The sequence below is a fragment of the Pelodiscus sinensis genome, chromosome 5, assembly GCF_052426305.1.
Source record: "Pelodiscus sinensis isolate ZL-2025 chromosome 5, ASM5242630v1, whole genome shotgun sequence".
NCBI lineage: Eukaryota > Metazoa > Chordata > Testudines > Trionychidae > Pelodiscus > Pelodiscus sinensis.
This window is the reverse complement of record NC_143056.1, coordinates 31,920,055-31,932,422: the sequence shown is the minus strand read 5'-3', so window position 1 is coordinate 31,932,422 and position 12,368 is coordinate 31,920,055. Positions and strand designations below refer to the sequence as shown.

The 12,368-nt window shown below is 45.7% G+C and overlaps 1 protein-coding gene across 6 annotated transcripts in view; it reads right to left on the bottom strand.

The window, feature by feature from the left end:
* TTC7B (tetratricopeptide repeat domain 7B) overlaps positions 1-12,368 on the bottom strand; it is a 252,974-nt gene that overhangs the window by 200,240 nt on the left and 40,366 nt on the right. For all 6 annotated transcript variants that reach the window (XM_075926715.2, XM_089778382.1, XM_075926717.2 and 3 more), the window contains 2 exons: positions 10,732-10,862; positions 5,550-5,671 (listed from right to left, as the gene is read on the bottom strand). In XM_075926715.2, the coding sequence (XP_075782830.2) occupies positions 5,550-5,671; positions 10,732-10,862 (253 nt within the window). The remainder of the gene's footprint in view (positions 1-5,549; positions 5,672-10,731; positions 10,863-12,368) is intronic.

The following is a 12,368-nucleotide window of genomic DNA, read 5'->3' as shown; positions in this document are numbered from 1 at the left end:
ATTAGTTTGACATGACTTGTTCTTCACAAACCCATGCTGGCTATTCCCTATCACTTTATTACCTTCCAAGTGTTTGCATATGATTTCCTTAATTACCTGCTCCATTATTTTCCCTGGGACAGACGTTAAACTGACCGGTCTGTAGTTTCCTGGGTTGTTGTTATTCCCCTTTTTATAGATGGGCACAATATTTGCCCTTTTCCAGTCTTCTGGAATCTCCCCTATCTTCCATGATTTTTCAAAGATCATAGCTAAAGGCTCAGATACCTCCTCTATCAGCTCCTTGAGTATCCTGGGATGCATTTCATCAGGACCTGGTGACTTGCTGACATCTAACTTTCCTAAGTGATTTTTAACTTGTTCTTTGTGTATCCTATCTTCTAAACTTACCCTCTCTCTGCTTGTATTCACTACGTTAGGCACGCCTCCAGACTTCTCGGTGAAGACCGAAACAAAGAAGTCATTGAGCATCTCCGCCATTTCCAAGTTTCCTGTTACTGCTTCTCCCTCCTCACTGAGCAGTGGGCCTACCCTGTCCTTGGTCTTCCTCTTGCTTCTAATGTATTTATAAAAGGTCTTCTTGTTTCCCTTTATGCCTGTAGCTAATTTGATCTCATTTTGTGCCTTTGCCTTTCTAATCTTGCCGTGTTGCTTGCCTATATAATGATCTACCTGGCCAGAAACCAGGGGGCGGGGTCAGAGAGACAAAATGCCTGCCAGTGTGGCTGGTGAGCGGCCAGCCACTGAAGGAGCCAGAAGCCTCCTCTGTGCATCCAGGAGAAGAGCTAGGCCCAAGAGAGGTGGAGAACTGGCTTGGACCGCTGGGCTCCCTACTGAACGACACCCAGGAGGGACTACTGACCTCATCAGGCTTCCTGGAGACTCTGCAAGACACTGAGGACTGACAACCGGATCTGGACTCCTTTGACTCCCCGAGAGACCTACTGGATGTCCAGGTACGCACTGAGGGGGTGAAGGGAAGTGGCCCAGGGAAGAGCACGGACACTTAAATGCCTGAGTCAGCATGTTTCGGGCTGGAACCCCTGCTGACCCAGCAGCAGTCAGTACTGCCGGGGCGCAGTGGAGTGGGTGGGCTTGCTCCCCGCCGCCACCCACAGCTCGGGTGGCAATCTCCCCCTCTTCACCACTGCAGGCGACCCGCCTGCACCCCTCCTGAGCAAGGAGACCCCCAAATGTGTAAATTGTACAAACTGTTTGTTCACTGCCCTGCCCTAAACTAGGGCTGGGCCTTCCTAGACTGCTTGCCTGACTCCCCACCCTGACCAAAGGCTGGGCTTATAAACTGTTTGCCTGACGTCTGCCCTGAACCCTGGCAGGGACTTTTTGAACTGTGGGCTTTGCTGCCCTGCCCTGAACTAAGGCCGGGCTTCAGACTGTTAGTTTACTGGCCTGCCTCAAACCCAGACCCCATTTATTATTGCTTGCTTGGTCAACTTGTCCTGAGGTAAGGGTGTGGACTCCAGGTGGGTTGTTTGACACCACTAAAGCCCCCCAGGGTATAGTGGTTTGGAGTGGCCACCCACTGACCCCAAAGGGGAGGCGCCCCTCCCAAAGCCTTACAGGGGCACTGAGGAAAACATGGAGTCATCCTTGTAATAGCAAAATGGTGGCACAGGTGGTAAAGTGCCTCGTGCCTGTGAATGCTTTGATTTTGCCCTGAGAGGGGAAGGTGCAGGTGGTGGGAGCAGTAACAGTGCTCTCGTGCCTGCGCTGCTCTTATGCCCATTACTGCTTGTAGCCAGACACAAACCCCATCTTGTTTTTCCACGAACCCCATCTTGTTCCCCGCCCCCAGAGAGCAAGAGAAAGGCAGTCAGCCTTTGATGCCCTGGGAACGCAGGTGTGCTGGCTGTCCCTGACTCTACCATAAACAGAAACCAGACAGTAAATGGGCTAGCTGATGACCCGGGGCCTCCCGTCACCCTGATGGCTAGTACCAGTAATTGACACGCCTGCACTGTCCCAGAGAGGAATCTTCGCCCATCACATACCAGAGGTGCCCATTGTCTGCATTTTCCCAGGTGTAAATTATGCTTTGCACCCTTTGTGGGAAACTTGGTGTTCAAAGCCATTTTTCCTAATTGGCCACTTGAGACCAGGAAGAAGCCTACATGACCCAAGGGGTATAAAAGAGGTTCAGCAGCCCACCCCATTTGAGCTCCAATCATCTATACCTGCTGGCAGGTATTGATTGTCTCCCGAGGTCTGTGGGACGCCCAACCTCGCCCTACTTCTTCCCGAGGGATTGAGAGAAAGACGCTGGCCACGCCAAGTCTGGAACGCAGGGGTGAGAATATGTACCTGCTATGTGTCTATTCTGCATGCATTTAATAAGAGCTCAGAGAACCAAAAGGGTTTCATGGTACCTGTAAGTGACTTATTAGTGTAATTTCTGTCCTGTCCTTTGTAGTGTCTGTGTTATCTGTAACACAGCAGTAGCATTTAACAACTAAGTTTACCCTGTAACAATAAAATAGTAACTGTTTAAGCTTTAACCTGACTCCTTCAGTTGCTGTAACAGAACCAAGCACAATTTAAAAGAACTTCAGCCGGTAATAAGGGACTCACTGCCCTGACCGTCGGCTGACACTGCTACATGGAGGTGGGATTGATGACACAGTTGTATCTTTGTGCTGTTCTGACTTGTCACGCTTAGGCTTGTCAGAATGCTTAGGCACATTGGCCAGGTCCTTAGACCCTCAGGGCGCGGTAGGAGAATGTTACCCTGGTAAGTGCTTGTCCGGAACCACCACAGGGACGGATCTGGCTTAGAGTTCAGGGATCACCCTTTCTTAAGTGAAGGGGATTCCCTGTTCGCTGCTCTCTTCTGTTTAGAAGGAGTAGAGCTAGCAGCTGTGGCAATTGGTACTGCCTTATCAGACATTGCTGCTGGTGACAATGGTAGCGGGGATAAAGGATGATCAGGGTCAGATGCTGGTCTGTGAGAGCGTTCGAGAGGGGTCTGATCAGACTGTAGAACCCTCACGCTCGGCTGATCCAATGTCTTAATTTTCACTGATGGCAGTGAAAAAAAAAGTGAAATGTTCTGTGACTAAAAGAATCCCTGACTGGGGACAGGGTTCAGGGCAATAGATAAGCCCCCTGACTGAGACAACAGCAGTCCCACTTGGGAGATGCTGCGCAAAATAAATAAATAAATAAACTAAAAATGAAAAAAGAAAAAGGCTGAGGAGAAAAAGCTGAGGAAAAAGAAAAAAAAATCTCCTTAGAGTATAGGCAGTCTCTAAGGGGGCGCCAGAGGTGCGGAGTTTGCACTGGTCTCCCAGAGGGAGACGTCAGACCATATGTTGTTTTGTGTTGTAGTAGTACAGAAAAAGCTAAATAAGAAAAGATAAGAAGGAGAAATAAAAAAGAATAAGGCTAGTTGTCTTTCTGAGGAGAACTGCAAAGCGCACTGCAGGTTCTGAACAATGCTGCCAGCGGCAGAGAAGGAACTGAAGGGATCGCATCTCGCACATACGCATTAGTTGCCTAGTGCTGTGGCACGTCTGCGCTTGTGCGAATTAGCTGTCAAAGCCACTGTTATCAAAAATCTTCTAGCCAGGTGCGCTGTGGCACCAAAACACCTAAGGTGGAGCACCCACAGGGACACTCCTTGAAGAATTTATATGGAAAAAATACTATGCATATCTATTTATTCAGAATTGTAAGTGAATCTGATGAGTCTGATAACATGTTAATTGAACTAACTCAGAAGCAATGTCAGATTAGAATATAGTGACAGCAACTGACATTTAAAGCTTCCATTCAATTTCATAAATTACCTCTGTTTCATAAAGAAACAGCAGGCAAGGAATCTCACACCACTGCAACATCAGCATACTCTCGCCCAAGCCAACATGCAAAGACAAAACAAAAACAAAGAAAACAACACTCAAATTTTGAAGACTCTCAGCCCTTTTCAGTTTGAGCCCTGATGTAATCTATAGTTTTCTATGTAACAAAACATGGTTGTAAGATAAACAAGCACATTCATCCAATTTTCCTAATTGCTTATCATCAATGCTCTTATAACCCTAACATTAAAATACAGATGGAACCACTCCGGTTCTGCAACCTTGGGACCTGTACGGTTCCAAACGACAGAGTATGCTAGACCAGGGAGCTTAAGACTCCCCTCGTTACTCTTGGCTCTGCTCCCTGCCACAGCCTCACTGCAGCCCAGCCCTGCCAAGGCTGCACTTCCCACTCTGGGCTGCACTCCTCAGCACACTGATCATAGCCAGGGCTGCACTGTCACCCGGGGTACACTCCTAGCCCGGGGTACACTCCCAAGCTCCAGTTCAAGCTGCACTCCCAGGCACCAGAACTGCTGCCTCTGGCTTGGGCATGGCTATGCTCCCTGCTATACCAGCCCGGCCTGGGCGGGCAGCTCTGTCCTCCTAGCCCCCACTGGCCATGGCTGTGCTCCCAGCTCCCGCTGCCTCCAGATGGGCAGGGCTACACTCCCCATTGTGCTGGCCCTGCTGCCGCAAAATAAAACACGGTTCACTATTTAAAGTTAACAATTCAGTTTTCGGTGTTAGGCCGAATTAAAAAAAAAAAGATATAGCAGAAAAAGAGCCTGCAATCCTGGGACAAGGGCAAAATAAAAACTTTAATCTCATCATTAATCCTCATTATTTGAATTAGATCAAAATCTCACTTTCTTTACAGACACTGAATGATTATATCCATTTTAGTTATTTATTTTGATTTGAAAGAAAAGTGAAATTTGGGGCTTGCCAAAGTCAATGGGAGTTGTGCCAGTTATAGTCAGGATTTTCCCAGCATTTTCTCGCAAAAAAACAAAAACCAGCAAACCACTCTATAGAGTCTAAAATGAGTATTAAATCAATAACAAATATCAGAAATGTACTTTAAACCTAGTGTGCCAAGTTTTCCAGAGCTTGAAAAATGAATTCCTTTGTTCAGGTTCTGTAATTGAGATTTATTTGTATACCTATACTCAGTATAATTTTTACTTTAAAAATTATGAATGATTTCTCATGCACAGTCTAAAAGGCTCTAAAAGTTGGCACAACTGAGATTTTATATATATACATACTGTTGATCTTCATGCACATTTATCCTGCAGCATAATGTTAAAATAAGTGATAACTGAAGAGATTTGGAAAAAAAATTAAGAAATCAAATGTTTCAATTTGTTTTCTAGTTCTTTTTTTTGTAGTCTGCATGATTAAATATCGAAAACAAAATACAAACATGTCACATATTCCTAAGTTTGGTATTTAAAATTCTTGCACAGTTAAAAAGAGCTGCAAGAAAACATTGTGTTAATTCTATTTAGTAGTCCCTATTTCATTTTATTCTATACATATGCTCTGAAGAAAAAATTAAATGCAATTTAAAATATGTAGTATCTGGATAGCAATATTAATATCTTCAACTAAAATCTCTCTATTACAGTAACACAATGTAAAGGAAAATGCTTATCAGCTTCATTTCCTGACTTTGACAATATGGTCAAGATAAAAAACACACATACCGTTACATTTAAATCTTACCCATTTTTGAAATACAAGACATGTGCTCTTTGGAGTCCTGTTTCTAGGAAAAATCCCAGTTCCTGTTCATGCACAGTAGACCCGGGTTTGGGGCTTCTGTTTTGTATATTGGTCATTATTATCTAAAAAAAACACAAGCAAAATAAAATTAGATGACATACAAATGAAATGTTCTATTCATTTTATCTGAGCACCTGTGGGAACGAAGAAGCTGGCGCTCGACAGTGTTGTTGAGAGAGACTCCTTCATTTCATTCTTCTGCTGTCTAGGACCACGCCTATACTTACCAATCCAGAAATCAATCTTCTGGTGTTTAATGTAGCAAGTCTAGTAAGGACCAGCTAAATTGAATGTTGAGGGTAGCCCCGCTGTTGGTGCCAGTACTCCTCAATTAATGAGGAGTAAGGGAAGTCAACAGGAGCATTTGCTCCCATCAACCTCCCGCTGAAGAAATGGCGCCAAACTCGGCTTAAGGTACGACGACTCTAGCTACGTTATTCACATAGCTAGAGTTGCATACCTTAAGCTGACTTTCCAGATCAAATATAGACCTGGCCTATATTTACCTCACTGATTTTCCATCTTTTCAAATCTCATATCAATACCTTCCTTCTCTGTTACTTTTAATTTATTCTTCCTTTTACTATTATTCTCACTACAATTATATTATGTAATTTTAATGCATTTTAGGATGCAATATATGAAATAAATTAATGCAAAATAATATATAGATTTTAAAATACATAAATTACAGGATGCTTCAGTAATAGGAAATGTTGGTGTTCAGTTCTGCTTCGCATTGGATCCCCTACATAAATGGTTTACTTTCAATTAGAAAGATGACTGCATAGGCACTACCAAGTTCAGGTAAAATAGTTGTACAGAGTACACAGAAGTGCAATGTAAGGTAAAATATGTGTGGATTAGTAAGATACTCAAAAGTAGTGTTTTCATGCGGTTCAGAAAGAGTGAAATAGAGAAGTTGGAGTCACTTAATATTTGTGCTAACATTGCCCTTTCAGCCAAAGTTCTTTGAAACTGCTGTATGACTTGTATATTCATATCTATATATCTGTAGATATATAGATATACAGGCAGTCCCCGGGTTACGTACAAGATAGGGACTGTAGGTTTGTTCTTAAGTTGAATCTGTATGTAAGTCAGAACTGGCATCGCTGATCAGTTTCAACAGCAGCTGAATCTGGATGCCAGTTCTGACTTTCATACAGATTCAACATAAGAAACCCAGGCGTCCCCAAGTCAGCTGCTGCTGAAACTGATCAGTGGCTGATTCCAGGAAGCCTGGGGCAGAGCAACTCTGCCTCGGGCTTCCTGTAATCAGCCGCTGGTCAGTTTCAGCAGCAGCTGACTTGGGGCCGCCTGGGGCAGAGCAGCTGGGGTGCTGCCAGGTTGGTCCGGAGCGGCGCTGCGGGACCAACCCGGCAGCCCCCAGTTGCTCTACCCCCGGGGTAGGCAAGAAAAGCCTGGTCTGCTGGGGGGGGGCACTAGCTACACCCCCCCCCAGCAGACCAGGGAGACGGGGGTGGCGGGACCGCCCAAGTCCTCCACGGCTTTGCTCCGTCTCCCTGGTCTGCTGACCTGGGAGAGGCGGAGCAAAGCCGCAGAGCACGCTCGCAGCTCTTTTTAACTGTGCAAGAATTTTAAATACCAAACTTAGGAATATGTGACATGTTTGTATTTTGTTTTCGATATTTAATCATGCAGACTACTAGAAAAAGAACTAGAAAACAAATTGAAACTACCGTATTTTCCGGCGTATAGGGCGACTGGGTGTATAAGACGACCCCCTATCTTTTTAATTAAAAGATAGGGTTTCATCTTATACCCCAGCGCCCCTCCGCCTCCTTTGCTCCCGGTGTCCCTGGTCTGCTGGAGATGGTCCCCAGCAGACCAGAGGCACCGGGAGCAAAGCCGCCAGGAGCGCCTGGGCTGCCCCCCCCCCCCCGCCGGAGCCCCTCCGAGGCTTTGAAAGCCTCGGGGGAAGCCGGCGGGGGGGCATCCCAGGCGCGCATGGGCTGCCCCCCCGCCGGAGCCCCTCCGCGGCTTTGAAAGCCTCGGGGGAAGCCGGCGGGGGGGCATCCCAGGCGCGCATGGGCTGCGCCCCCGCCGGAGCCCCTCCGCGGCTTTGAAAGCCTCGGGGGAAGCCGGCGGCGGGGCATCCCAGGCGCGCATGGGCTGCGCCCCCGCCGGAGCCCCTCCGCGGCTTTGAAAGCCTCGGGGGAAGCCGGCGGCGGGGCATCCCAGGCGCGCATGGGCTGCCCCCCCGCCGGAGCCCCTCCGCGCCGCCGCGGAGGGGCTCCGGCGGGGGGGCAGCCCATGCGCGCCTGGGATGCCCCGCCGCCGGCTTCCCCCGAGGCTTTCAAAGCCGCGGAGGGGCTCCGGCGGGGGGGCAGCCCATGCGCGCCTGGGATGCCCCGCCGCCGGCTTCCCCCGAGGCTTTCAAAGCCGCGGAGGGGCTCCGGCGGGGGGGCAGCCCATGCGCGCCTGGGATGCCCCCCCGCCGGCTTCCCCCGAGGCTTTCAAAGCCGTGGAGGGGCTCCGGCGGCGGTGCATCCGGCGTACAAGACGACCCCCGATTTTGGGGGGATGTTTTTTAACATCAGAGGTCGTCTTGTACGCCGGAATATACGGTATATAAGTGAATGTATACAGGCAGTCCCCGAATTACGCGGATCCGACTTATGTCGGATCCGCAGTTACGAACGGGGCATTTCTCGGTCCGTCGCCCCCGTCCTCCGGGGCGAGAAAAGCTGCTCCCCGTCTCCCTGGTCTGCAGGGAGATGGGGAGCAAAGCCTTGGAGCACGCCGGCAGCGGGACAGCCCGGCCGCGCTTGAGCTGTCCCCCTGCAGGTGTGCTCCGCGGCTTTGCTCCCCATCTCCAGACACTATCAACTGAGAATGGATTCAAATATTTTAGAGATAAATCTAATTACAAAAAGTGGTGCATAAATACCATTACTTTAAAATAATCTCTAATAAGCCCTTTTATTAATTTATAACATTTTAATTTAAAATGTGAAACAACGCAATCAATATTGTTTTGGATCTGCAGAAAAATTTGTTAGTAGCACCTAGCCTTTTTCTCTCTTGCAACAATGTCTACATACAATGAGTGTAATTCAGCTAGATATCTCATTATTATTGTTCATTAGGGTTATTATAGTAAAGGCCAGCTCAGAATGGGGCCCCAGTGTACAAAACCTGTTAACCCCATTGTAAAACAGGTTAACAAAGTTTCTAACTTGACAAGACAGACCAGGAAACAAGTGGGGTCGGGGAGTGTACAAATATAGTGTGGAGAGTGATAGTTTGTAAATTCATGTTAATATCATGGATTTTTTTTTCCAAAGGAAATCTTTGGATGAGTTTACTTAGGAGGGGACTTGCTAAACAGAAAGGAAGGAAGGTAGCAGGGATACTGAAGGGAAGTAGAAAGGAGGACAAGGCAGGGTAGACCAGGCAGGAGGAAAAGAAGGAGGGGTATGAAGTGAAGAGAAGATTTTTTTACATTCAAAAGTTCTCAAAAGTTTTTCACATATAAACAATAGTTATAACATCAGGATTTTCCCCATATTTCACAATGGGGAAGCTATGCCAGGGCAAGGTACAGGGACTTGTCCCAAGTCACTGAAGAAACCTGGGAGTAGAATTCAGATTTACAAACCCTCAGTTCAGTGCTTTAACCTGGCAGCTAAATATTTTCTCTTCCAATAAGGAGGCTCTGATATTCCAGCTTCAATTAAAACGTTTTTTATTACTCAAACAAGAAAAAGGTGCTTTTCTACCCTATTAACTCTAAAGTGTTTGTGTTGATTAAGTTCACTACCACTTAGGCAAAAAATTCAAGCAACATTTTAACTTCACAAAAATTATTTAATATTTTGATGAACCAAAACAACTAAATATGCCAAGCCCAAAGAACATCTCTTCTTGCAGCTCTCAAACAAAACTCACTGTATCTGAAGGTCTGTCAACAAGAAAGCAATATCACTAAAAGAAATAAAGAGAAGGTAATTGCTGAACAAACTGTTGCAGCCCCTTTCTGATTTTAGGAAGTATATTCCTTATCATGCCTGCTTCCATGCGAGTCTAGAGGCTCCCTTGAGAACTCTATTGTGTACCTGCTGTACAGAGGCCACTTTAAAGCAAAACTTCGGCCTTCAACAGCACGTATCTCCATTGTCTTATCTGTGACCTTCACTGTATGTTAACAGATTAGGATTAGGTTTAACACAATGTATCCCCTGTAATGTGTGCTTTATAACTTTTCATCACAGTGGGAACAGCAGTCAGCTTGTTATGTACTCCCAGCTCCACCAGCAGTCTGCCTAGTGCAGATCACAGGCAAAAATGGTCAAGGGAAAATATGTTCAAGGAGCAAATGGACTCTTGGAGGAGATGCAGGCCAAGTGCAAGGATAGGGTAATAGAATGGCAGGAGAGGAGAGAGTGCAGGGAGTTGCAGGCCAGGCAATAGGACAGTATATTTGCCTCCCTGATGACAGTAATGGAGCAGCGCTATAAGTGTAAACATGTCCTAATAACCTTATGCTTTTTCACTTGATCCTAATTTTACTTGAAGATTGTTTCTATCCTACATTATTAATGGAAAAACAGAAGCCACAGGTATGTTTTTCATTATCCCTGAATTATGTCTATAAAATTAAATTAATATATGTTCTTTAAATGTCATTCTGGTTATCTCATGGGCATGACATGTATCTAACACTATTTTAGGATCTTTTCCATCAGATCTGTGGTAAAATCTTGGGTCCATTAAAGTCAATGGAAATTTTGCCATGAACTTCAATCAAGACAGGATTTCACTTTTGATATTTACAGACAGGGGTTTATTTAATTGTGGCTGTTCTTTTTAATTTCAACAAAAATATTTGTAGAATGATGAGGACTACATGATTTTCTCTGTATCCTTTTCACCCTCATGTCTATGAGAAAACAGAGCTCAGAACATTCTGCTGTGATTAAATGCCAAGTTATCTGATCACATCAGTGAAAGAGAAACCGTGTAACCAAGTCCCTCTCTGTCCTCAGAGGGTTTTCATGTGGAAACACTATAGGTGCTGCTGTTGTGTGTGTGACTACAAACTCTTTTGTAATAAATAAGATCAGTTATTTCAACTGGACAAATTACCCCATCTTACCCTTTCTATCTCCTGAAGGTACAGAAGGGCAATATCTCCAGCCTTCTCGTAGCACGTAATGATTTCTTGTTCACGGTCCGTGTGGAGGTTGCTAGTTGAAGAGGAAATTGGCAACTTCTCTAGACAAAGACCTGAAAATAAAATACAGTTTTAAAAGGGATGTTTAGGTTAAAGCAACAATCTTGTTTGGGAGCACGCTAAGTTCTCCTCTAAAGTTACCTGAGACTGAGAAGAACACGAATGACAAAGGCATGGCATGGCGCTCTTGTACTGTATGTACCACAATCTGCACCTATTATCCCTTTACCTGGTCCCTTTAAGAACTCATTCAGTTTCTAGTTGCCTTCTCAGCCCCTAATCCTTTAATTCACTCTTTACTAAGCTGCCACCAGAGTTTGTCACAAAAACTATACAGAAGTCCCCAAAAAACACAAATATTTCCATCAGTTTCAGTTCCCCATAGTGTCCTGTTTCCTAGGCTTTCCTTTTTATACTGCAAAATTTCATGCTTCTGGCATTCCCAGCTCAACTGCACACTCCATGCTGCCTTTTATATAAATCACCTATTTCTCACATATGAGGTCCTCTTGTAATCAGAAATAGCTAATCCTCAAGCACACAAAGGCAAACCACCCTATTACATACCTTCCACCCCCCCCTCAGAACCATGCCACACCACACAGGGTAGGGTCTAGCTGAAAAAAATCTCCTTCCCTATTTCCCCCACGTCTTCTTAAGTTACCAGCCCTATATGTCGAGGTCCATAAAGTTTCCGCTCTCCACCACCTTGAGTTCAATTACCATAACATGCAAGCAATTTTGCTCCTCTAAAGGCTACCTAACATTTATTAGCTTTAAGGGGTAGCCGAGTTAGTCTGTACAGGATAAACTTAAAAAACAACAAATGATCTGGTAGCACTTTATAGACTAACAAAACATGCAGATGGTATCATGAGCTTCCGTGGGCACAGCCCACTTCTTCAGATGACAGGTCACCTAAAGAAGTGGGCTGTGCCTACAAAAGCTTATACCACCATCTACGTTGTGTTAGTCTATAAAGTGCTACCAGACCATTTGTTGTTTTTTAAGTTTAATATTTATGAATTAGCTCCCCATGTGCCCTATGGAGACGCTTGGGCTATCCCAGGGGTGCTGGTCTACCCCAGGGGTCTTCATTTAGGTGTCCACCACCGTTCAGTAGGGAATAGTTCACCAGAAATCAGCTGTTGCAAGGGCTTTTGGGCACTAAGGACAAGGGACCATATTATGGGAATGTGAAGGGTTTCTTGATTAAGTCAGTGTGGAAGGGGAAATGGGAACTCACTCACGCTCTCAGGCACACTCACAGTTCAAGTCAGTATGCCAGTGTCAGCAGGCACCACTGCATGCCATCTTCCCACGATAAATCCTGAGCTGGTTCACTGGCCAGGCGATCTGAGCAGAGGGCACTGTTGGGAGGTTCTGCTTGATGGTCGACCACCTCCGCTGTGTCCCTCTCTCTTTTATGGATTGCTGTTTATTCCTTATTTGGGCATATCTATGTCCTGTGCGTGCATTGTTGAGTTTATGTCCCTGTACAGTCCTCGTACTTACCACAAGCACACTCTCACATTCACACCAGGAAGGGAGAGGAAGCT